The following is a 27,667-nucleotide window of genomic DNA, read 5'->3' on the forward strand; positions in this document are numbered from 1 at the left end:
GGCATGAGTGAACACGATTGCTCTACTTTTAAGCATCTTTGTTGCTATTCAGTCAGTGGGATTTTTTGGGCAGAGATACTGGAATTGTTTGCCATTGCATTTGCCAGCTTATTTTACAGATGAGAAAACTAAGGCAAATGGTTAAGTGACTTGCTTAGGGTCACACAGCTAGTGTGTCTGAGGCTACATTTGAGCTTAGGTCTTCTTGATTCTGGTGCTCTTGTCATGTAGATGCTCTCTAAGTATCTTAATAACTCATTATTAAGGGGAACAAAAAAATAAAAACTACCCTTGCTGTCCTATAGAGAATGATCTTTCAGAAGACAAATATATTAAAAAAAAATTCATTCACAGAATGATTTATTGGGAAGAGTACTTGACCTGGGTATCAGAAGACCTGAGTTTGAATTCCAGCTGTTACTTATTATCTTAGGGTGTTTTTTTTTTTGGTAATTTAATTTATTTTATTTTTAATTTATGAAATAAAACAATAATTTCCATAACATAGTCGAATAATAAAAAAAGATAATTGCACATGAAACTGCAGATCTATTATGTACAACTTGCTAATCCTTTTAAATATATAATAAATTTATCATGTAAAATTAATTTTTTCTTTTTTCTCCCCCCCTCCCTGTCCTATGGCTACCATTAAACACAAACGTGTGTGTGTGTGTGTGTGTGTGTGTGTGTGTGTGTGTGTGTGTGTAATATAAAATCTTTCAAATGTCTTTGTGGTTAATTTGGGTATTTGTAATAGTCAAAATGACTTAGTCAAAGTTGTTCTTAAAACAATATAACTGTTACTGTATGCGATGTTCTCTTGGTCCTGCTCATTTCTCTTGTTATTTTGTGTAAGTCCATCCAAGGTTTTCTAAAATCAATGGGCTCATCATTTGTTATAGCACAGTAGTATTTCATCACACTCATATTCCACAATTCAGCCATTCCCCAATTGGTGGGCATTTCTACAATTTCTAGTTCTTTGCCACCACAAAGAGAGTTGCTATAAACAATTTAGAATATATAAGTTCTTTTTCCTTTCCCCTAATCATCTTTGGAAGCAGACCTAGTAGTAGTATTGCTGGGTCAAAGGGTAGAGGTAGTTTAATAACTCTTGGGCATGATTCCAGAATGTCTTCCAAAATGGCTGGATCACTTCACAGTTCCACCAGCAGTAAATTAGTGGCCCAATTTTTCCATATCCCTCCAACATTTGTCGCTTTCCTCTTCAATTATTTTAGCCAATCTGATAGGTGTAAAATGATATCTCAAGATTGTTTTAATTCACATTTCTCTAATCAATAATGATTGAGAGCATTTTTTCATAAGAATATAAATTGTTTATATTTCTTCATTGGAAAACTGCCTGTTAATATCCTTTGACCATTTATCAATTGGGAAATAACTCAGTCACATATTTTGCAAAGTTCTTTATGTATCCGAGATATGAGATCTTTATCTGAGAAACTGTCTACAATTTTTTTTCCCAACTGAATGAAAGAAGGATGCCTACTGTCATCAGTATTATTCAGTACTGTACTGGAAATCCTAGCAATAGCAATAAGAGAAGAAAAAGAAATAGAAGGAATCAGAATAGGGAATGAGGTAATAACACTATCTCTTTTTGCAGACAATATGATGATATACTTGGAAAATTCCAAAGGCTCAACTAAAAATTTAGCTAAAACAATTAATGATTTTAGCAAAGTAGCATAATATGAAGTAAATCTACACAAATCATCTTATATATCATCATTCTTATATATCAGAAACAAAACCCTGCAAGAAGTGATAGTTAAGATAAACCCCAGGGGCAGCTAGGTGGCACAGTGAATAGAGCACCAGCCCTGGAGTCAGGAAGACCTGAGTTCAAATCTGGCCTCATACACTTAACACTTACTAGCAGTGTGACCTTGGGCAAGTCACTTAACCCCAATTGCCCTGCCTTCCCCTCTCCAAAAAGCTAAAAAAAAAAAAGAGAGAGAGAGAGAGATACCCCATTTAAAATAGCTCTAGACAGTATAAAGTATCTGGGAGTATACCTGCTAAAACAAACCCAGTAACTATATAAACAAAATTATTTAAAAAAACTATATATATATGTATAAATCAGATTTAATAACTAGAGGAATTTTAATTATTCATGCATAGGCAGGGCTAATATAAAAGTGACAATTTTATCTAATTTACATATTCAATGTAATTCCCAATTAAATTACCAAAAAATTATTTTACTGAATTAGAAATAATCATAACAAAATTCATTTGGAGGAACAAAAACTCAAGAATATCAAAGTAAATAATAAAAAAAAGTAAAGGAAGGAAGTTTAGCAGTATCAGATCTGAAAGTATATTATAAGACAGTAATTATTAAAACTATCTGATATTGGCTAAGAAATAGAAAGGCAGACCAATAGAGGCAGACCAATAGAACAGAGCAGACATATAATTTACAGCAGCAAACAAATATAACCTTATATTTGATAAGTGTAAAGAGTTAAGTTTTTAGAATAAGAATTCATTATTTGGTAACAAAAAAAAATCATTGGGAAAACTGGAAAGCAGAATTCCAGAGACTGGGCATAGACTAATAGTTTACACCATTTACTAAGAGCAGGCCAAAATGGACACATGACCTTGATATAAAGAGAGATATGACAAGAAAATCTGAAGAACATGGAACATATTACTCATCAGACTTATGGATAGACAAAAAATTTATGAATAAATTAGAGACAGCAGATTAAAGTATAAACGGATAATTTCAATTAAATTAAAAAGGTTTGTACAAATAAAACAAATGTAGTCAAGGGGTAATAAAAAGCAGAAAACTAGGGGGAAAGTTTTATAGATAATTTCTCAGATAAGGATATGTTGGCTTTCTGATAAGTCACTTAACTTCTCTGGGCCTGAGCTTCCTCAATTATAAAAAGAAACAATTTGGGCTAGATGATCTTTAAGATCTCCTTCAGTTCTAACATTGTCTGTAGGGGTAAAAACAATAACAATAACTAGTATTTATAAAAGTGCTTTAAGTTGTGCAAAGTGCTTTATACATATAATCTCATTTGATTCCCACAAAAAAACACTGTGAAATAAAAGGCATTATTATCTTCATTTTACAGATGTGGAAACTGAGGCTAAAAGCCCTTATCTGACTTGCCCCGTGTCACACAGTTAGTAAACTTCTGAGTCAGGATACAAACTCAGGTCTTCTTGATTTCCAAGTACAGAACTTTTTCTGCCTGGTTCTTACATGTATTGTGTATGCAGCATGTATGTATGTATGCATGCATATATACACACACTACATATGTATATGTGTATTTTTGAATTAATATTTCAAACCACACTTTTAATATGGAACTATTTTAGGTTATCAGGGAAAAATATTTTGTCTGTATGGTTCACTGAAAAGGAAGAATATTGCTCTAGTCAGAGCTATAACTAGGATGGGGAAACAGGCTTTGTCCTGGTGTGGAATTTAGAGGGCACTGACAACACTTAAAGCTCTTCAGTAGCACAGAAATAATAAGAGTTTATCATTTCCTCAGCAATAAAAATTAGTTAAAAGAGCAAGCTACCAAATGGTGCAATGAGATGAGTTGCTTCCCTGGCCCATCCTACTCCCTTCACTGCAACTTCCATAGAAGTATCTTTGCTTCACTGTTCTGAGGCCTCTGTCTCCTTCTGTATGGGATGTTGTGCAATATAGTCCACTCCCAGACAACTGAGCATGTCTTTTCACATTGTTTTATGCCAGCATAAAAATTCCTTGATGAGGCTCTGCCTCTTGGTGTTAGGATATCTATGGTAGGGCAGACACTCTTAGAATGGTTTGATTTTAGACAAGTCACTTAACCACTCTGCATTTCAATTTCTTAATCTTAAAATGACCATACAACCCTGAAGGGTTGTGTGGACCAAATGAGACAATGTGCATAAAATCACTAGGTAAAACATAAAGACTATGCTAATGGTGGGTATTATTATGGAGATTATCTTCTCAGTACACAGAAAAGCCTGGGGGCACCACTGCCCACAGCTTTCATAGATGATAGGAAGTTCTTTACTCCTCAATATAGAAGAGAAATGCTTCCAGAAAGGGGTAAGTGCAGGGTATAGGCTTTTGAGGAAGGACATTTTGAGTTCCTGGGTGTTGGCCTGTGATCTTGGCAGCAGGAAGTCATAGAGTATCTATAACCACCTTTTAAGCCAGAGAAAATCAGTCCATGTACCATCTTTGGCCCACATACTGTCAGGGGGTTGTAGGTTCTGAGGGAAAATGAATTCTCTTCTACTTCTTCCTTACTCATCTCTGTCTCTCTCTGTGTGTTTGTCTCTCTCTTTTTCCTAGCTCTTGGGAAAGATGCCAACAAGCAAGAATGCAATGGCATCTTTGAATGACTAAACCAGAAATTAGAAGCCCTCTAGTCCAGGCTTACTTACTTAAAAAAGCCACTGCATCTCCTCTGGGCCTATTCCTTTATCTATTAAGAAAAGGTGGGGAGGGGAGGAAGCATGGTTTGGAGTAGATGATGATGAAGAAATATGACAGCTGACAAAATGCTTTAAGGTTTGAAAAGAACTTTACATACATTATCTATATACATATTACATGATTGTATAGACACATCTACACATTAGAAGGTCATGTACACATTATAACAATTCTGTTAGGTAGGTACTAGGGGCTTAATACTAATAACCCCATTTTTACAGATGAAACTACGGTTCAGAGTTTGTTATTTGCTCACCTTGGACACATGCTTGGTGTCAGAAGTGGGATTTCAATGTAGCTCTCCCTGATTCCCAATCTAGCACTCTTTCCATTTCACTATACCTTTTCTCAAAGATGATCTAGATGCTCTAACAGTCTAGGTATCTTGTTTTCTAATTTTCATCCATTTTTTTATAGAGAGGTCCTCTGGGTAATGATCTATTAATTTCGGCTTCCAATTTTAGGCAAAAATGAAGTCTTTTAAGTTAGTATAATTTTAAAGAAAAACAGACCCAAGAAGCCTCTAAAGTCACAGATTCTTGCAAGGTATATTTTTAGAAGGAGGAAGGAAGTAAATAAACACTTATTAAGTGCCTACTTTTGGTCCTCACAACTCTGGGAAGTAGATACTATCATTGTCTTTATTTTTCAATTGAGGAAACTGAGGCAGACTGAAACAGAGTTCAGGTGACTTGCCTAGGGGTCACACAGTTAGTGTGTGAGGTCACACCTGAAATTAGATCTTGACTCCAGGTCCAGAGCTCTGTTTACCATGCTACCAAGTGGACATAAACTATTTGAGTTGGAATGGATTTCAGAGATCCTGCAGTCCCTTCCCTATCACTTCCAATAAACAGTATGGGAAAATACTGTATAGTTTGGAAAACCTTATTAATTACTATATTATTTTATTTTGCTTTTTTTTTGGAGGGCAATTGGGACTAAGTGACTTGCCCAAGGTCATATGGCTAGTTTTTTGTGTGTTAAGTGTCTGAGGCCGGATTTGAACTCAGGTCCTCCTGACTCCAGGGCCAGTGCTCTATTCACTGCACCACCTATCTGCCCCATTACTATATTATTTTAATTTAGCTTTGTTACTAGATATTGTTTAAACCTAAAATGTTACACTGATCTCAGTGACCCTCCAGGGAAGCAGGAAATGGCTGCAATGAATATTTTGGATCTACCTAATTCTTGAGTCCACTTACTCAGGCCTTATTTTGAGTTCACCGAAAGCCTGTGTTCTGGGCTCTCCAATAGCTTGTGCTTTGGTTTTTCCTCAATTTTTTGAATTTTTACATTTACCTGATATGCATTCCAAGCAACCTTACCAGGAACCCGACCTTATGCTCTTGTACGAGTTCTATAAAATATAAACCTCACAGAAACTAGAGAGAGGAGAAGTCACACCTTTCCCCAGATCTCTCTCTGCTTTTAAATGACTTAAATAAAATTCTTGGGTCAGCTAGGTGGCACAGTGGATAGAGCACTGGAATTGAAGTTAAGAAGACTTACATTCCTGAGTTCAAATCTGTCCAGAGGCACCTACAAGCTGTATGACCCTGGGCAAGTCATTTAACCCTGTTTGTCCAGTTTGCTCATCTATAAAATGAACTGGAGAAGGAAATGAAAAACCACTCCAATATCTTTGCCAAGAAAACCTCAAATGGGGTCATGAAGAGTCAGACATGACTGAATAACAAACAATAAAATTTTTTCAGGTTTTGGAGTTTGTTCTCAGCTAACAAAAGAGATTCCCTCTACCTTATCCCAGCCCCAGCAAGCTGTCTTTCAGGTTCAGCTTTAAAATCTCCCATGACTGGGAACTCGGTACGTTGTGTTGGATAGCCTGTTTTGTTTTGTTTTTGGACAACTCTAATGATTGTTTGGAATACTCACTTATTTTGAGCTGAAACTTGTTTTCCTGTAACTAGTAGCCATTGGTGCTACTTCTGCTCTCTAGGGCCAAGGAATTCTTCCATATGACAATTGTTCAGGTATTTGAAAGAAGTGATTCTATGTTCCCTGAGTCCTTTTCTCTAATTCAGCTTCTTCCAGCTCTATCAATGGATTCTTATGGATCATGAGACTTCTCATTATCCAACTTGCACTCCCCTACGCGTTGTCTAGCCTGTTAATGATTTTCTTAAAACACGGAGGTCCCCACAACCATACAGTAAATAGCACATGTGTTAATGTATAGATAATATATTCTGGAAATTTTTTCCTAATGTGAATTTGAAGACATTGTCTTTCTTGTCAAGGTTCCATGTCTCAGGCCACAGTCATATATGAGAGAATAAGAGAGGATTCAGAAGGGGTTATCAAGGAAGTAACTGACCTCAAGCAGCTTACTAAAGGCCAAATTCAGCTACCTGCCTGTTTTTGTAAGCCCCTCAGCTACGAATGGTTTTCACATTTTAAAACAAAGTTTTTATTGTACTTAAAAAATGTAAAAACCATTCTTAGCTCTTCTTGGGCTGTACAAAAACAGGCTTGGCTATATTTGGCCAATTGGTCAAATTGTGTATTGTGGACCCCAGCCAGGGGTGTGCTGGTAAATGTGTAACAACTAATTCTGGGATAAAAAAGAATGTACACAAAACACTTTTAAGTTTAATCTGTATCACTGACATCTCTTTGTTACTTTCCTAAGTCTAGACAGTCAACTAAACAATAAATCACGTCTTGATTTGTAATATTTGCCAGTATCTGAGGTGAAAATGCTCATACTGGAAATTGAACAATTGACTCTCCTGAGTTGACTACAGCAAACCCCTCAATCAAAGCCTTTCCTAGGGACACACACAACACAGAAGAGTGGAAATACAGACATACATACAAGGACAGACATCAATGTTATCAGATTTTCCAGAGGCACATTGCTCAGCCTCTAAGAAGTTTTAGCTGGTTCTCTTGCTGTCCCTCCTGCCAATAAAACGCTACAATCATATTTTAAAGCCTGTATTAAGAACAGCCCAGAAACTTTTTATTCTACCTAAAATCCTACCTCTTCCAGGAAGTCTTCCTCTACCCTCTTAATTCCAGTATCTTCCCTCTGTTATTTATCCTGTATATAGCTTACTTTGTATATATTTGCATGTTGTCTCCTATTCAATTATAAGCTCCTTGAAGGCAGGGACAATCTTTTGCCTCTTTTTGTATCCCCAGCACTTAGCACAGTGCTAGACACATAGTAGTTACTTAAATGTCTATTAAGTTGAACTAAATTGGAGCAAAGGAGGCTGATTCTCTAATTAAGAATACTGACAGCAGATGTTGCCTTCCTGCTGTCAGAACTCAATGTCCATTTCCCCCAACTATGCCAACATTTTTCTTTGCTATTCTCTCTAGCTTGATTCTTGGTACTTCACTTTGCATTCTCTAGGTTCTAGCCAGATTGGACTATTCAGTGTTCCCTAATCCTGCCTTGCCCTAGGCACCTTCTGCTTCTCTTTGCATGTAATCCCCTAAACCTATAAGGAATGACAACTCCTCCCACTAGTTTTAATCTTTCTCCTTCCAAAGTCCAACTTGAGTATTACTTCCTCTGTGATGCTTTTTCCTGTCTTCCTGGGTACAAATGATCACCCCCTCCTTGAATTTCTAATTCACAGTTTGTCTTCTATGTACTTTATTATATTTAATTATCTTCAAAATTATATTTATTTGTGAATGGGTACCATCGTCCTGGATTGTAAATTCCTTAAAGGCAGGTTTTATGTCATTTTTCATATCTTTCTGACCCTAGGATCTAGCCTATTGCTTTATACATATAAAGCATGTAATCAATGTTTATTGAATTGAATTAATTGGCCTGAATCTCTTGTTGGATTACTTGAAATGTTGAGTAGGGAAGGAGTTAACAGAGTACCTGGGTTGGTGTTATGGTGCTCCAATTTCTACAATTACATTTTCTGTACTACATATGTGTGTGTATATGTTAAAGTATAGTAGATTGTATAATATCCACACATATAATCTTTGTGTAGATGTATGGGCATGCATTTGTTTTGGTGAAGGGAAGAGAAATTCAAAAAATAGGGTAGGATCATAAAATCATAAATTTTTGAGGGGTGTGGAAGGGTCTTAGAAGCCAATGGAATCCAATCCCCTCGTTTTACAGCTGAGGAAAGTGAAGTACAGAGAAATTATGTGAGTTGCCTAAAGTCACACAGCTAGTAAGTATCTGAATCTGGATTTGAACCTTGGTCTTCCTGATTCCAGGTTCAAGGCTAGATGGCAGATAGGTGGTGCAATGGATAGAACACTGTGCCTAGAGTCAAGACCTGAGCTTAAATCCGGCCTTAGATAATTACTAGTTGTGTGACTCAGGGCAAATCACTTAACTCAGTTTCCTCATCTGTAAAATGGGGATAATAATAGCACCAACCCTATTCAGACTTTCGTGAGGATAAAATGAGATAATATTTGTAAAGTGCTTTGCCAACCTTAAAAGTGCTAGGTAAATGCTAACTGTTGTTGTCATTATTAATTGTAATAATAATAATCCACTGCACCATGCTGACTCCCAAGCAAGTTGAACCAGACTGTGGAGGAGGTTTACTCAGGAGGCAATGAAAAACCATGACAAGGTTTGGACAGGGAAAGTGATTTGACCATCCCCTTAGAACAGGACTTTGGCAACAGTAAGAAGGATGGCCTGGAGAAAGAGAGGCTATGGACAAATGGGACTCAAATTCTTTTGGAGTAAAGGGAAAATGTTTTGGCTTGGACCAGTACCTTATCAGTACCACTTTGTACATAGTACCTGCTACAGCAAAATACATTAAAGAAGTAAGAATTACTTGCTCAAGATCAATTACTTAGATTGCTGAGGCAGCTGGTGGTATAGTGAAAGTCCTGGGCGGGAGACCAGAAGAACTGAGTTCAAATCTCATTTCAGACCCTGAGAAGTTGTGTGACCCTCAGTTTCCTCAACTGTAAAACTAGGGATAATAGTATCACTCACCTCACATGGTTGTTGTAAGGATCGAATGAGAAAGAATTTGTTAAAAAAAAAATTTAGTGCCATGTATATAATATATAGTACACAGTAGGTGCTATATAAATGCTTATTCCCTTTTCTTCCCTTCTCTTCCGCCACAGGGTTAAATATTCTTGGGCCCCAGGTCAACCCGGATAAAGTGTTAATGGAAAAGAGCAAAAAAAGGCAATACTAGTCAGGGGCCTCCTTTCCCTCTCTCCCTAGGTGTAAAGTTATCCCCAAGTAGTAAGGGAGATCTATTTATTTTGCAATTACCAAAGGATATGGTAATTTTCTGAATTTTGGCAGGGGGTCCCAGACTTTCCAGTTACACCACTGGTAGGGCATTAAAGGATGTCATATCTGGAAAATCTGGCTGTTGTTTTTGGGCTCGAGGGCCCTGAGATGAGCTGGGAGGGAGAGAAAGCTACAAGCTTTTTGGTAACAATTAAATCCCTGGATTTACATAATGTGACCTCTAATGTGTGGGGCATTGTTTGGGGGTTGGCTTTGCTATGAATGCCTGGGGCAGAATACCAAAGGAAAAACTACACTTTGAGAGCATTCTTAGGACAAACCTGAGAGAACTAGCTGGCTAATGCAGAGAGGTTCCAAAAAAATACAGGCTGGCTTAAGGAATATGCAAAGCTGGCAAGAGCCCTCAGTTGGCCTGAAAAGAGTGAGTGGTGCTTCATTTTACTAAGAGATCTGGGGGTTTGTAATGAAGTATACATGGTATTTCCCATGGGCTTTGGTGCATAGTTTGAGATAGTCACACAGACGAGGGGGGGGGGGGAGTACATCAGAACTGAGTTCCTGAACCTCTGGGGCCCAACTGGATGCAAATGATTTGACAGCATATAAATGACTGCAGAAACACAGCCAAAGTTCCCAGAGTAAAAAATTTCCATTCCCATCCATATAAAAGACATGCTACAAAGTAACAAGATTAATTTTCTTGTGTGGCTTGTAAACTGGTTCCCAAAGAAGGAGTTTATAAAAAAAAAAATGTTTTCAACAATGGCAGCATCATTGCAATATTGTAGGTCAACAGCCTCCCATGGCAACAACTTTGAGAATGCTGACCTGGAGGTGTGATTTCAAATCCCATTATTTTATAGTTTCATCTCATTTATGGGACCCTCACTTAGTAGAAATAAGTCTTTTGATGTTTGAGGATTCTAATCCTTCTAGCTGCTCACACCTTCTTTCCAACACCTCCCCCAAAAGAAATATTTTTTTACATACTTAGTTTGTACGTAAATACATATAAATACACGTATACATAAAGATATGTACGTGTGTATATATATTCATACACATATCTTCATCCCTGATAAAATGCAAGTTTCTTGAGGACAAGGACTATTTAACTTATTTCTTTGTATCCTCAGCATCTAGTACAGAGCCTGACACATAGCAGATGCTTAATACATACTGTTGATTGACTCAGGAAGAGAGGCAGAGAAAGAGGGAAGAACAGAAGAGGGTAGGGTACCTAGGCCAACTATATAAAGAAAAGAATAAAAAAGGAAAAAAGACAGTCTTCTTAATCCTTTCAACGAACCATGAACCAGACAACAAAGCAGAAGATTTTATTACTCTTACAGTGGGCATAAGTGCCTGTGGTTTTTTTGGGGGAAATGGTGATCACTGACTGGGAATGGTCATAAACTTACTCAGGCCATTAAAAAAAAAAAGCTGCTCTAAGAGCTGACTATCTGGCATCCTGGCAGTGAATCCCTCTTCTGTTCAAATTTAGGGCATTATGTGATCACTCCTTTAAACTATGTGAAGTATAGTACTCAGCTTTATTGTGCATTTCTGGGCTGGCAGGAACGGAATCCTCTGCAGAGCCAGAGCTTTCCAATTCACTTTCCAGAAGAAAGGGAACACACTTCAGTGACCTTCTTTGGTTGGGATAAAGTACAACACTGATGAACCTGGAAGGACTTCATCCACACCTTCAAGCTCAAAGATGGTGAGCTAGACCTCAGAACAAGAGAGAATACAGGGAGGTGCTAGATGCCCTCTTGGTGAGTATTAATACCAAATGCGACTTTGAAAGGGGTCTTGATCATGAACAAAATGTGAACTATGTGCAGACCCAAAACACTTCTGAAGAAAGCTAAAATCCCTTTTATTAGGTAAGTCTTATGTCCCCTAGTTAGTTACAGTCCAATATTCCCCAAGATAACAAGGGTAATTAAAAAAAATATGTTCCAGGATATATTTAAAAACCATGAAATAGATTTGCATTTGCAAATTAATTCTGGAATAGATTGTAAACTAAACCAGGGAAACAGACTTTTTCAGCTCTTTTAGACAGGATTTAAAGTATTGTGCAGGAGGAAATCATTAGCCTCTTCCCATTTTGGTTTCATAGGACAACTCCTTTAACAACAACAACAAAAAAGATAGGAAGAAAGAAAGACAGAAAAAGGAAAAAGATACACACAAACACTAAGCAAAAAAAAAAAAAAAAGGTCCGTAAGTAATAAAATCAGAGTCCAAGAAAAACATTTAGTTTGAAAAAAGGGTTGAAAAATGCAGCCTTGGAGAGACCGTTGCTTACATGGGATTGTTCAACAAATTCCTGTTGTGTGAGGTTTGGCATATATTTTCTAAAAATATAAGCAACTGGGGAAACTAGACAAAGCCCAGGTCTTGGACCAAATGAGGCACGCAGTGTGAATCTGTTAGTGATTATATCCATAATGAAATATGTGCCCAAATTTAGCAGTGCAAAATCTAATACAATATGAAAACACAGCATGCACAGTCCTTACCATAATATATAGCCAACAGCAAAGGTGCACACTGCAGCAAGTCCACAGCTCCTGCTGGGATACTGATGATGCGATGTCCTCATCTCGATTAATATAAACGGCAGCACTGTTGTATGCTAAAAAAAAATAACCCAAAAAACAAAAACAACCACCAGGTGAGACAGCTCATTGTCACTACACCTTGAACTATTCTTCAGTGTCAATGGAAACTCCTAGCCAATTAAAGCAAGGAAACAACAAAGTATGGAATTAGAGATGAGATGGACTTGACTCCATCTATAAGGACATACATGATTTCATGTGTGTTTTTACTTATTATTTTTGAAGCTTTTCTATAGCAAGAAACAAGATGTTGAAATGAATATGTCCTCATTTTATATCACCCATAGGCTAGTTTTAATGTACTGGCCCTTGGTCAGATAAGATAAGGCTTTGGCTAGATCCATTTAACATGTTGTAGAATGTATAAATATAGCACCCAGTCATATTCTATTACTCTGATCAACACAATGACCAACTATGATTCCAGAGTGCTGCTGATGAAGAATGCTATTGTAGTAGGTCAAGAACAAATTCCAAAACCTGAAAAAGTTTTAGAAGGAACTTTATTGTTCGTTCAGCAGAGGAGAGCACTGGAAAAAGGCGAAGCTCCCTCTAGAATCTCTGTGAGGTTTATATCATATAGAGTTAAAATCGGCATATGAACTTCTTCATAAAGACATTTTGCTTGAAATGTATTTCAGCAGTTAAGCATAAACAGTCAATAAAAATGGGGTGAAGCTGAAACACAAGCTATTGGAGAACCCAAAACAAAGGTTTGGGTGGAGCCTAAACAAGACCTGGGTAACAGACCCAAAACATAAATGTTTTGGGGGGACCCAAGCATTTCTGGCATAGGTTTCCAACTCCCTGGAGCATCTCTGAGGTCAGTCTGACCTTTACTGTAAGCTTTGGGTTAGACCAAGGGTAGGGAATGTGCAGCCTAGGAGCCACATGTGGCCCTCTAGGTCCTCGAGTGTGGCCCTTTAATTTAATCCAAACTTCACAGAACAAATCCCCTTAATAAAAGGATTTGAGGCCACAGGTTCCCCACCCCTGGGGATAATTTCTAGATAATTTCTAGCCACATAAAGCTAGGTTAAAACAATAGCAATTAATAAGTAAAAATTATTTCCTCCACACTGCCTACCCCCTGACAAAGAGGTGATGGACTAAATATGCAGAATGAGACATATTTTGGATATGACCAAGTCAGAAACTGGTTTTGTTTAACTGCATTTTTGTTTTGTTTTGTTTTTAAGAGAGGAGAGAGGGAAAGGGAGGAAGAAAAGTAAATGAATGCTTATTTTAAAAAATCATTTAAAAAAGCTTATAGTATCCCCAAAGAAGTTGCTGTCCTAGGAGCTGAAATCTGGAGAAAACATGGGCAATTCTGAGTGGTCTTCTGAACTGACTTAAATGCAAGAGGCTTAAAATTGTTCCTAGGTCAGAGTATAACCATTTTGAGTTTGTCTTACCCATTAAGCTCCTTTACGGCAGGAACTGCCTTTTGCCTCTTTTGTATCCTCAGTGCTTTACATAGTGCCTGACACAGAGTAGGCACTTAATAAATGTTTATTGAATCAAACTGAATTATGGAGAGACATTTGGCAGTTTTAATTCCTTTCACGGGCTCATAAGCCAGAAGAGCATCTTTGTTTTATCTGTGGTGTGATGTTCCAGGGAGAAAATTCTGAACTTGGTGTTTACTTAGTGAAGTTTTCCAAGCATTCATTGGTATTAGGGCCGAATGGAAACAGGTGGTAGGTATGCCTTGGCGAGCAAAAAAGATCTTTGGGAGATCAAACAGTACAGTTTTGGAAGAATTTATTGTTTATTTTCATAGAAAAAAAAAGAACGAAATTACTTGAATAGGAAATAATAAAACAGTGAAAAACCTTTGGCTCACAAGATGTAACAGTACTCTGGTTAACTTCTGAGTCTCAAAATATTAGTAATTAATGTCTGGCATTCAGAGAATGTCAGGTGGGTAATTCAGAACTTAGGGGAGTTTTCTACATTTTCCTTCAGCAGCTTTTTGGTGGTAGTGTGGTTGCCTTTTAAACAGTATAACTGGCTTTGAAGGAAATCATGGGGGAATTTATATTTCTGCTATTTTAGAGCTATGAACAGGCTACATACAACCCATGATAAATAAGAAATTACAAAGGAGTGATTTAAATGTATAAACAAAGAAATATATAACAAATAAAAAAGGACCACAAGTGATCCAATGGATAGTCTGCATCTTACATTGGTAGCCTTTGTAATATCAGCAGCAGCAAAGAAGACTCCCAACATGTTGCACAGGACCCCATATCCGACCCACTACCCACCCCATGAGGATACCAAATCCCAGAGAGATAAAATGACTTGTTCTAAGTCTTATAGCTAGTTAGTAGTAGAAGTGGAACTAGAACCTAGTTATCCTGACACCTAGTCCAGTGTGTTGTATATTTCTCTCTTCTCTGATTTTTAATGAGTTCAAATAACCAATCAGAATATTCTTCAGTTGTTCAGGCAACACTCCAGCTTGTTGGTTGATGGTTTTGCTGTCTTTCAGATTTCATAATTGGAAGGGACTTTGAATAAATTCCCTATGCCAAACAGTAAATTCACCAGGAAAAGGCAGTCAAAGTCTTCAAATGGACAAACAATTTTTAACATTGCAAAAAAAGCTGTTCAAGGTACTCATCTCATCAGTGAAAGTTGTATGGAGGAATTAGGAGGGTGGGAGACTGGGGTTTGGGTACCAAGAGGAATGGGTGAGCCTATCCAAGTTCCTAGTAGCTAAAGAGCATATATATATATATATATATATATATATATATACTCCAAAAAAACAAGGTCATAACGAAAATTACAGGTTGTCCCAACCAAAGAATTCATCATAAAGGAACCAGTATACAGTTTCTAAGTGTCTCCATACTTAGGAAGGCTGGTCCTTGGAACATAGATACTGTCTGAGACTCTACTTGAATACTTTGAAGCTTGGCAGGCCCTGAGAGAGTTTACGTTCTTCAGGTGTGGCTTTCAAGAACTGAGGGTCCCTTCCACAATAAAATGAAGTATCAGAGTGGGACTTATCTATTATTACATAGATTGGCGGAAAATTGCATATTGTAGCTATTTCTAATCACTGCTTGAGAAGAGTTTATTTAGTGGTCTTATACAGTTACTTAACTGTAACTTCAATAACTCGATGAGGTTCTGTGTGGCCCCAGAGAACTAGGAACATTATATAGTAATTATAAATTGGCTAATTTACACTAAAAATCAGGGCCCTCCAACGATGAAACTGACCATCTTGGAATGTAGTGGGTTCCACCTCCAGAGAGTTCTTTACACAAAGACTTTATGAGCACTTGTCAGATATGTGATAGAGGGGATTCTTGTACAGGACCAGAGTGGAGATGGTTCCTGAAGCTCCTTCTAACTGAGATTCTAAGATAAACATCTATCCATAGGCTTTGACCCTTTCGAATTTGCAAACTCTCCCAGAAAAAGCTGCAACAGCTTGATGAGTTAATGTTATACATCTCCGGGTATCAGTATGACATCAAGAATTAACTCCAGATTTATGACATTCCATGGACACAGATCTCTTTCTCCTTCCAAGGAGGAATCCTTCAACTTAGTCACCATCTGGGGAGAAATCCAGGCAGTCACACCCAGATGATGAACCAACTGACTGAAGGGGAGTTGGGAGAGGGCTACATCTGTACTGTGTGTAAAAAAACCAAAAAAGCTATTGTTTGGTAGATTTTCTTAAGGAAATCTGCTAGATTCTGCTTGCCTGGAAGAATCTGTTGCTTATTAATGACTGGGCTAACTATCAATTAGTCTTAAAACAAAACTATTTAGAAGAAAAAAACCTGATCTTGATCATATGTTCTTTCATAAAGCACATTATTTTTCTGAGTGAATCCAGGTAGTAGAAAGAGTACCCTTGCACACAGTAAGTATTTCTTGAATTTCATTGTATGACATTTCCAAACAGCAATATGAAAGAAAAATGGCTAGAATGTATCCAGCACTAAATTCCAACTCAGGTAGATGAGTATATCAAGCCCTGGTCTGTTAACCGCAGTCACACACTTTCTAGCTTCTAGTTGACAAATGACTAATATGGACTCAATCAGTATAAAGGAGACTAGAAGTCATGGGGGAAACAGCTGTCTGACAGTTAGTTGTTCCTTGTCTTGTTGACCTACTGCCTGATTTCATCTTTTAAATTTCTTAAGAAAGGTGCTAGGTCGGCAGCTGGAGATTACGAGGTTCTGAGTCTCTTCAGGATATGTAATTAGCTATCTTGGTGCCTAGAGCATGAAGCAAAAGTCGGATCAGGGCAAGAAGCTCCAGATGGGTTCTCATACCAGCTGAATATTGGGAACCCTTACCCTATCACCTACAGTAAGGGATCCTAGAACTGCCATCTGGTAGCTTTCTAGTTTACCTAATTATTCTTGCTATTTTGCTGAGAGAGTTAAACTCCCATCAGAACACAAAATTGCACAACCCTTAAAATAACTATATACAATGTTTCTACTGAATTTTGTTGCTCTTGGACAGAGACTTCTCCTACATCTAGCCCTGGTTTCTTCATATAATAATAGCAACGATGACTTTTTTAGCCTTTACTATGTGTCAAGCACTGTGCTAAAGTGCTTTACAATTATTTTCTTATTTGATGCTCACAACAACCCTGGGAGGTAGGTGCTATTATTCTCATTTTACAGGTTAGGAAACTGAGGCATATAGAGGGTTAAGTGACTTAAACAAGATCACACAGCTAATAAGTGTTTGAGGTCAAATCTGAACTCATCTTCTTAACTCCAGGCTCACTGTACCACCAAGCTACCCCAGCTAAGTGTGACACTAAGATTCCAAGTTGGGTGACTAGGAAGATGATGGTACTCTTGATAGAAACAGGGAAATTGAGAAGAATATATGTCAGGCACAGGAGAGAGTATACGCAAAGGCATGGAGGCAGGTGATGGCTAAGCCAAGAAGGGCAGATTTGGCAGGTCCCACCCCAAGCTGTAAAGACTTGGAGTATGGGCCCATAGATGGCAGTTTTCAAGAACCAGCTGGGCTATGTCCAAAGAAACTCATCACCAAGTGGCTCACAGGTTAATGAATGTTTTAGCCTTGGAAATTCTAAAAGAATATTTATGAAATAATAATTGTTTTGATTAGGAGAATATCTTCATAGATTAAATCCCATGTCCATGAAAAATTAGAATCTCAACAAAAAATGATTTGAAGTGACTAGGGGATGATGCCTGAATTAAGTAGCACAAGTCATAAATCATTGACTGAGCTTAATCTTTGGGAAGAATATTCTGATTTGCCAAGGAAACTGCAACGGATTGGATATGGGGTTGGGAAGGGAGGCACTGAGGGAGAGGGAAGAATTGAGGATGAGTCTAAGGTTTAGAATTTGAGTAATTAAAAGGTTGTTAGTGCTTGAAAGAGAAATTTGGAGGAAGACTGGCTTTAAAGGGAAAGATAATGAATTCTGCCCTGGGTACGTTAGTGTCATTTTGACCTCAAAGAGTTTGTTCCTTGGGCATAATGGAAGGAAGACTTGGGTTGGCCTGAGTGATTGGCCTACTGATGCTGTTCTGAAGGATGGCAACATTATAAAAAAATCTGGACTGACTTGGTGTCTGATAAATGTAAGGGAAAAGAGGAGCTGGAATTCTGGCTCTACTGAAGCCCCCTTTCCCTCCTAATCAGACTAGGAAGCCACATGAAAGCCCAACTTACTCTACTTCTCTTTGATTTTCCCACCTTGCATACAGCTCCTAAGAAGAGATGACTTCTCCACCTTCCACTTTTCCACTCTCCTCTTCCCCCTCTAGCAAGCACAATTGTGGTTGTTCCCTTATTCCCAGTCTCTTCCAGACTCATGCCATACTTAACCTGCTGTCCCTATGTTCAACCACATTATATCCCTCTAAATCCAAAGAGAATGGATACATGGCAATAGGGACATGATCAAGGGCAGAAGTGGAGAAAAGGAGAAATGGAGAGTAGAGAAGTGAAAAAGAAGTATGTTGGTTGCTTGTATTTTTTTTTTAACACTTCAAAGTTTATAAAGTACTTTTTTCACAACCCTGTCAAGGAAGAAATAATAAAATCAATATTTCTTTAGAGTCTTAAGGTTTACAAACCAGTGAGTTAACACTTGATTACATTTGATCCTCCCAAACAACCCTAAGAGGCAGGCATTGCAGGTATTATTACTACTACAATTTAACAAATGAGGAAATAGAAGCAAATCTTATTTTCCCATGGTTACATTGCTAGTACATCTCAGAGTTGGGATTTGAACTCAGGTTTTCCTGAGTTCCCAAGTCTAACACTCTATCCAGTACTATACTAACTGTGTAAACTTTCTTACTCCCATTTCAAAGAGGAAAAATATTGAGGCTCAGGGAGGTAAATGACTTGACTAGGATCAACCATTAATGATGGGGATGGGTAGGTATATGGGGGGGCATGTAGATGGTGAAGAGTGGATAGAGCACATGGTCTGGAGTCAGGAAGATCTGAGTTCAAATCCAGCCTTAGACACTTAACTAACCATGGGATCCTAGACAAGTCATTTAACCCTATTTATCTCAGTTTCCTCATCTGTAAAATGAGCTGGAGAAGGAAATGGCAAACGATTCCAGAATCTTTGCCAAGAAAATGCCAAATTGGGTCATGAAGAATAGGACATGACTGAAACAACTAAACAGTAACAGCAGATATATGAGTATGGTTTTATGTTGAATGTAGAAAACTTGAAAAAGGCCACATTTGGAGCTTCCCACCCTAAGATGAAATGTAAATGTTTTGGGTTAAATAGATGTTGTTTTTGTAAAGTCACAGGAATAAATAAGAAGTACTTGCATGTGGGACTCTACTAGGTGCTAAGAAAACTCCTGGGCACAGTTGTCTTAATTTGTAATAATAGACATTATTTATAAAGTACTTTACAAATATCCAAATAATCTCACAACCACTTTGGGAGAAAGGGAGGTAGGTACAGTTGCACCCATTTTACAGAGGAGGAATCTAGGGCACAGACAGGTTAAGTGACTTGCCCAGAATCGTGTAGCCAGTAAGTGTTTGAGGCAAGATTTGAGCTCAAGCCTTCCTTACTTTAATTCCCAGGCTCTATCCACTGCATCACCTAGTTTCCAATCTATAAATTCTGAGAGGAATGTAACTATGTCTCTGAGTAAATAAGTTCTGTGTATACATAGGACCAAGGTAAAATTACTGACCATATATAATTTGACACCGAATTATGACATCAAACACTTGACATAAGTAACTAAGATTTGGGCTGAAGGGACATCACCTAAGTAGACTGGACAGTTCTAAAGTGGGAACAATCTCAATGTAAATTCTGAGTGGTTGGTGCTTCTCTTAGAGATGACAACTAGCAGCCTGGGTAGCTCCAATAGAGAGAAATCCTGCTATGGGCTTCTGGAAAACCATGATATTAGAGCTAGAAACCTGACTTCAACTACTAAGGGTCCTTATTACTCTGCTAATCCAATGGATGAAACTATACTTGATTAGGTCAGATGGTGCTTTCCCCTTAATGTGGAGACAGATGCCCTTGTTGGGGTTGTTGTTTCTGTTCTTTTTGGTTAACACAGGATATCTTGTCTTAACAACTGAGATATTTTCTGATTTCTCCACAAATCAGATTCAGCTTTCTCCTCTCATGGATACCTTAGGCTCCCTTAAGGGCTGAGATGCTGGTTTTATCTTGATTCTGGATCTCTTCCGAGACTGTCCAGGCATTTTTGCTACTGTTTATTGTAAGATAAATACCTATTCTGAGGAACTTGTACATAGACCATTAATAATTCTTATAGCAATCAAAGCACAGAGATGCCCTTTATAGAAGGTAGTTTCATCTACATAACTAGTTTCACAATGGTGACCTGGAAGTTAATCACTCTCCATGTTTGTGAGAGTAACAAATAAATAATAACAAAATAAACCCTGATATTTACATAGTGCTTTAGGGTTACAAAGCACTCTACATAAATTTGCATTTGATTTCTACTGGAACCCTGTGAGATAGCATGTAAGTATTGATATCTTCTTTTTAAATTATAAAATTTTAATTAAATAATTTGTTTAAGTTGCATGCAACTTTCAGTCAATCAATAAACATTTATTAAGAGGTCACTATGTGTCAGGCACTGTGCTAAGTGCTAGGGATATAAAAAGAGGCAAAAAACCACCCCGTCCTCAAGAAGTTTACATGGGGGAGAAAACATACAAACCAATATACAGAAAGCAAACTATTTCTAGGATAAGTAGGAAATAATTAACAGAGAGAAAGCACTAGAATTAAGTTGCAGAGTTCCCATTTTCTAATTCCAGGCCCAGGATTCCATCTGCATTGAGAACTATCATCTGTGGCAAAAAGATATTATCTACAACAGCTAGTGGAAGGTCTATTTAAAAATCAAGATGGGTACAAAAACCTAAGAGATAATAATAACAGCGAAGAAAGGAGGAAGGAACTTTGTTTGCTGGTTCCTAAAAAAATTCTGTTAGAAGAAGTGGCACAGAGGGCAGCTACTCCCATAGGAACAATATCATAAACGATTATAAGTGGGTGGTTGAATAATTTTTTACAGTTTTGCGTTTTTATAATGGGATTTGATTGTAAGGTATTTAGGATGTCATTGTGCAACAATGTTGTTTGAGGTCTCTTTTCAATTTTTTTCCCATATTGTTCCTTTTCTTGATTTCTTTTGTAGGATTTGGAGTGAGAAAAATCTGAGTTCAAATCAGGCTTTGGATACTCACTAGCTGTGTGACTCGGCATGTCTTTCTATTTGATTCAACTTCTTCATCTGGATGGCTTGTGCATCTCCCTTAAATGGAGGTTCTGAGAAAAGCTATGCAATCAGAGGGAGGGGGGTTAAAGGACAGAGGGTACTTCTGTAGTGAGAGTGCTAGGGCTGAAGTGATCTTACAGTATGAAGCTGTTTCTGGGGCATAATGAAGTTGAAGGGAATACAGCCAAGTGAGAACTGAATAAATGCCCTCTGTGGAGGACTTATGAGAGAATATAGACAAAAGGCCTTGTAGGATAGCCACACAAGGATGATTTATAATGTATAAGTCTGGCAGGAGAAGCCATATTGAAAGCTCCCAGGTTCCGTGCCATAGTGAAGGTGTGAAGAAGAGTACTGTTTTGTGAGAGCAATCTGCAATTACTAGAAATGAGGGTGGGGAAGATGGGAGGCAAAGAAACCTAACCTTAGAAGCATCTCTGAAATTTCAATTTATGAGAAAATAAGATCTGACTGACAAAACTGATTTTACATACTTTTCAGAAATATATCTGTTGTGTGATCCAAAGATCCAACGGTAGATGCATTTCAGCAAAACTTTTATCTGAAGAATTCCTGTTAAGTGAATCTTATTTTCCCATTTCCTTCTACCATAATATTGGAGTTATGTTCTACTGAGGGAAAAAAAATCAGTTCCTTAAATATAGTATAATCTCATTTAGGAATCCTATACACTTATTAAAAACACATATTCAAAGGAAAATTTGTAATTTTCTGATTAAAATATTCCCCTTTGGGATTCCAAAAAGGTAGGTGAGATCATCAGAATCAATGTTGCTTCCTCACTTCCACAGTGTAACTGGAAAAGGAGCTTAAATGGCATCTTTATAAAACATACAGCATATATACTTTTCTGGAGTTAAAGTAATCAGTAATGCACTTTACCACAGGGCTACATCATCTCATCACACTGTTCCACTGTTGTCTGTGCATGCCACAAGGAGTCTGAAGATGCCCTACTTATCTAACAAAGGCAGTGATTTCACATGGTTTTAATTTGCCATTGTTTATGTTAAAATAAATGTTATTTTGATTGATTAGCAAAAGTCTAGAAGCAGCAATAAAGGCAATTATGTTTGACATGGAGACATTATAAAATCTATAACTCGATCCTTTAAAGGCTGATTTGAAATGTCCAATTTGACTTATGGGAGCCAGTTCTAATGCCGCTTCATGCAAAAAGCATTAGGTTAATGCTAGAGCAGAGTCATGTTGCCGAATGAACATGCACTGGCGTAATTAATCAAGAATATTTCAGAAACGAATTGTCTCCAAGAGGTTATTGATTTACTGTCATGACATGCTTTCCTTCTGGGGTGTGATGATGCTACGGAGCTGAGAAGTCCTGGCATGTATTTTTTAGTGACTAAGCCTTGATCTATCTTCCTGGATGATCGCCATCCATGCATTGACATCTGCAACCACTCATGTTTGACAGCCTCATGCCTGAGCTCGGTGGCTTCCAAGTTGATTAGGATTAGAACAGAGGACTTTTGAATACTCTGAGTTTAATGGAAAGCAGATAACCATGGGGGTCTCAAGAGGCTGCCATACTCTTTGCAAATGGCATCCCATTAGCAGTGCATGCACATATATACACTCCCTCATATGCACATGTTTGGAATGGGAGCCAGTTCAGTTTTAACCTTCAAGGCATCCTTGTCAGTCAGCCCTCTTTTGATTAAAAGCATTTACAGAGACACTTTATTAAACACTTATTAAGCAGTTGCAACTTAGCTGTTCTTCACAGCAAATTCCGTGAGGCAGGTGGGATGAAGTCACTAAACCACAGAGGAGTCAAGTGCCTTCCCAGAGGTCACAGAGAATGTCAGTGGAGAGGCTGACTTTTAAGCTCAAAGGCCTCAGATCTTGGATTCTTGTAGCTCAGAGCTCTGCTCCTTATTCCAAGTCTCTTTTTTTTCATTGCACAAAAGAGAAAATGGCATATTTATGAGAACACATTTTTGGCCACCCAGGTAGGGGTGAGCTTATTCTGTATATCGTGAAAGGGGATGCTGTTTAGAATTGGGTACCATTTGTCATACTAGAACATTAGAAGGTCAGCCCAGAGTCCAACTTAAAGCCATCCTGCCATTTCTTTTTATTTGATATAGCCTGGACAGTCAGTACTCTATACCGATGCCTATAGTTATGTCTCCCCACTCTTTTCTTGTCTCCAGGCTTTGAAAACTCCCTCCTGTTGCAACCTTTGTCTCAGTCAGTATTCAACAGGCACCACTTTCAATATATTGCTTAAGATATGGGATCCTCATTTGGACTCCATACTCTGACAAATGCTTGATGATTGTTGAGTATATAGTAAGGTTTATTTCCCTCTTTCTATGGGTTACACTTTGCTTAGCTAAACATCAACAACAGACATAGGTTGCCTCTGACTCCAAGATTCTCATTCACTCCAGTTATATATATATATATGTCCTTGTCGCGCACTGGGACAATCACTGAGCAGGAAGTCAGTTGACCTGGGTTCAAAGGATTGTAGGATCAGGATAATAAGACTTGTGATTTATCAGTAAAGAGAATTCCAGAAATGTCTTCTATGAAGGCAGGTTGGCACCTTCTCTGAAAATTATAGTCTTGGAGAATTTGCCCATGGCACTGAGCACTGGGCTTGGAGTCAGGAAGATCTAGCTATGTGTCTAACTCAACCTCCGTCTGCTTCAGTTTCCTCAACTGTAAAGGAGGATAATAATATCATCTGCTTCCCAGAGTTGTTGTGAGGATTAAATCAAATGATATATTTGTAAGGCACTTAGCACAATCCTTGGCACACAGTAGGTACTTAATAAATGCTTGTTTCCTTTCCCCCCAAAATGACCCAAGGTCATATAGCCAATATATATAAGAGGTCATCCTTCATCTGAGGCCAGCTCTCTATCCATTATGCCATATTGCTTCTTCATAAAATCATTTAATCTGGCCCTTTCATTGTATGATGAGCAAACTGAGTCCCCAAGAAATGAATGGCCTGGCTGAGGTAGCAATGATAAATCTGGAATTCAAACCAAGGTCCTCCAGTGCTCTAGTCATGGTCTTGCCACTGATAGGGTGTTCTTGGCTGTCACTCTCTCCTTATGGGCCTCATTCTCCTCATCTGTAAAATCAATAGGCATGATTTCTAAGATTACCCTGAGCTTGTACAACTGTGGTCACCTTTTATGTGAGTCAGTATAATACTTAAAAAAAATTCAATATCACTTCTGTCGCATAAACTTAGAGGACTAGGGCTAATTTGACCAAGAGTTACTGTGAGAACTATCTGGAGTCCTGGAATTAGAATACTGACAATTAAAGGCACTCAGACAACTAGTGGTGTCCACCCCTCTCCAAGACCAGGGGCTGTGAGTTTGCTGGCACTGAGATTTTATGGAGATGCATTTGCCTGAGAAGGGTAACAGACTGATTGAGATCTGTAAATAAACTTCTTTCTTATTCCCTGGCTTTATTGTGATAGTCATGGCAATGCAAGGAGCAGTCATGCCTGGCTGATAATCCCACCCCCCTGGAAATGTTATGGCATTTTTTACTAACTAAAGTGTATACATCTATATCTATCTATCTATCTATCTATCTATCTATCTATCTATCTATCTATCTATCTATCTATCTATCTATCTATCTATCTATCATCTATAGCATGTCATTTAAAGCCAGTTACCATTTTATAGCTTCTCAATTCTTTGGCCAAATGGGTATGGTATATATGGGTGAACTATAGCATAACTGCTATATCCATCTCACCCAGTCTTTGGTCCTGGGGTCAAGGCACTAACTGTCTTTTTTCCTAGCTTATCCAAACTCAGAAAAAAAGCCAATCTCAAATTCAGAAAATCCATCCTTCCCTGGGAAATAGGGGCAGCATGTTTGAAAAGGGTGGTCCTGGGAGTCAAAATTGTCTTGAGCAATTAGTCCAGAAAGTTGTCATCCAGGATCAAAGTGAAATATAGTTTGTGTCCCTTTAATAATGGCTAATGGAAATTCTAGTTTAAAGGTATTTTCACCTTTGTGTTTGGATCTTCTTAACCTAATCAGTACAATCTGATAAGCACACCTACTCTATGCAAGACAGGCTAGCACAATCAGGCTTTGCACCTTAAAATGTTACATATGAAACAGCATTCCTCTCCCTTCCTTTTCTCCCTTCAATTCTTCTTTCTCTAGTGTCATGAGTTTTGATGACAACCACAACTTCGTGGTCATTGCTTGTGGTGGCATCTGGAATATGATTTACATCCAGGAAGCAGTGGCCTTACCTAGGCTAAGATCAGTGAAAAAGTTGAAAATGCGAGAGAGTTAAGGATGCTCTCTTCTTTTATAGGAGAGCTGTTAGATTAGTTCCTGGCCATTGGAACTTCTGGAGATGACACTGGGTATGATCAGAATCATCTGTTTCAAAGCCTGAAGCACAATACTGGTCCTGTCTGAGAGCAGCAAGGGAAGAATGAAGGGGTTATGGCCCTTGCTAAAAATGGAAATGAGAATACCAAGCAGGAATAGCCACTGTCCATACTTAGGCAAGTAAGCAGATATTAAGCATCTACTATATAAGCATCTGCTTTACCCTGTTTGCCTTAGTTTCCACATCTGCAAAATGAGCTGGAGAAGGAAATGGCAAACTACTCCAGTATTTTTGCCAAGAAAACTAACAACAAAATTCATCTAGAAGAACACAAGGTCAAGAATATAAAGGGAATTAATGAAAAAAAAAATACAAAGGAAGGTGGCCTTGCAATACCAGATCTCAAACCATATTATAAAACAGTAACCATCAAACTATCTGTTACTAGATAAGAAATAGAGTGGCGGATCAGTGTAATAGATTAGGTACATAAGACAGTAATCAATGACCATCGTAACCTAATGTTTGATAAACCCAAAGACCCCAGCTTTTGGGATAAGAACTCACTCTCTGACAAACTGGGAAAACTGGAAAACAACAGGACACAAATTAGGTATAGACCAATATCTCACACTATATACCAAGATAAGGTCAAAATAGATTTAGAAAAAGGTTGGTACCACAAGCAAATTAGAAGAGCAAGGAATAGCCTACCTGTCAGATCTATGGGGATGGGAAGAAAACACCAAATGGGGTTATAAATAGTTGGATACTACTAAAACAGATGGAGAACATCAGAAATGTTCCAGGCAATGGACTAAGTATTCTGCTACCTAGATTGTTTACTGGACTGGTCAGCATTTGTTCCAAGGACAAAATATCTTTATGTTTAAAAGCAATCCCAAATGGAATCAGGTTAGTGGATGCCCCTACCTCCACTCCAAAACACATAGAAAGCACTAATGATTTCAGCTTCAAGAATGAGCAGAATTAAAGGATGAGGAGTGGGAAAAGAACGATCAAAATGTATATAATTACAAAAGGTATGGATAAGACCAACAATGTATCCAATGCACACTGGTGTACTAAAATTTGGGGTAACACCATTTGAATCCTTAAAGAGGTAAGGTTAGCACAAATAAAGGAAGCACTTTCCCCCACAGGTGGCACTAACCCTCAAGTATAAACAATATAATATGGAACATATTACCCCCAAGAAGTTGCATAAGCTGAATAAATAGATTCAAGAAGGGCTTTGTGTTCATGGTTGATGGATCCATAGCAGACTATTACGAGACACTAGGATATCTGAACTTTAGTCTCTCAGGTTGATGACAATTAGGATGAATATATTCTTCACCTATACTTCCATTAGTATGACTGCCAGAGATAGAACATTGAACTTGATCTGATCAAGTATAGCAATTCTGTTCTTTCATCCCATTATTAATAAAAAGTGACATTTACACAGTTTTTCAAAGTTTGTAAGATGCTTTACATGTATGAGCTCATTTCATCCTCAGAACAATTGTGTGAGGTAAGTACTAAGGCATTATTCCCATTTTGTAGATGAAAAAGACTAAAGGCAAAGGAAAAAGGGATAGTAGAAGAAGAGATAGATAGTATCATGGAAACAACGAACATGAACTTGGACAGACTTTAGGAGAAAGCAGAGGATACTAGTATGCCATGGTTCACAGGGTCATGAAGAGTCAGATATGACTGAACAATAAAAATCTATATACACCTATGTATATAAAATATATGTTATCTATGTATATAATGTTATATGTTGTTTCCTTTCCCTACAATGGAATGTAAGCTCCTCCAAGGCAGGGACTGTTTCATTTTTGTCTTATTATTCTCAGCGTCTAGTACAGTGACTGGTATGTAATAGGCTCTCTCTCTCTCTCTCTCTCTCTCTCTCTCTCTCTCTCTCTCTCTCTTTTGATTTTTGGAGGGGAGGAAGGACAGTTGGGGTTGAGTGACTTGCCCAAGGTCACATGGCTAGTAAGTGTGTCAAGTGTCTGAGGCTGGATTTGAACTCAGATCCTCCTGACTCCAGGGCTTGTCCTCTATTCACTGCGCCACCTAGCCGCTCCAGTA

The 27,667-nt window shown here is 38.0% G+C and overlaps 1 protein-coding gene across 4 annotated transcripts in view; it reads right to left on the reverse strand.

The window, feature by feature from the left end:
* The window catches only part of AIG1 (androgen induced 1), a 326,437-nt gene that overhangs the window by 31,824 nt on the left and 266,946 nt on the right, over nucleotides 1-27,667 (reverse strand). For 2 of the 4 annotated variants that reach the window (XM_069077425.1, XM_069077426.1), the window contains exon 4: nucleotides 12,281-12,396. The exons of the other annotated variants lie outside the window; for them this stretch is intronic. In XM_069077425.1, coding sequence (XP_068933526.1) covers nucleotides 12,281-12,396 — 116 coding nt within the window. The remainder of the gene's footprint in view (nucleotides 1-12,280; nucleotides 12,397-27,667) is intronic. 4 annotated transcript variants of the gene reach the window in all.

This window comes from Petaurus breviceps, unplaced genomic scaffold (assembly GCF_028583685.1).
Source record: "Petaurus breviceps papuanus isolate PSGF00001 unplaced genomic scaffold, PetGlider_PUasm1.0 90977, whole genome shotgun sequence".
NCBI classification, from domain to species: domain Eukaryota; kingdom Metazoa; phylum Chordata; class Mammalia; order Diprotodontia; family Petauridae; genus Petaurus; species Petaurus breviceps.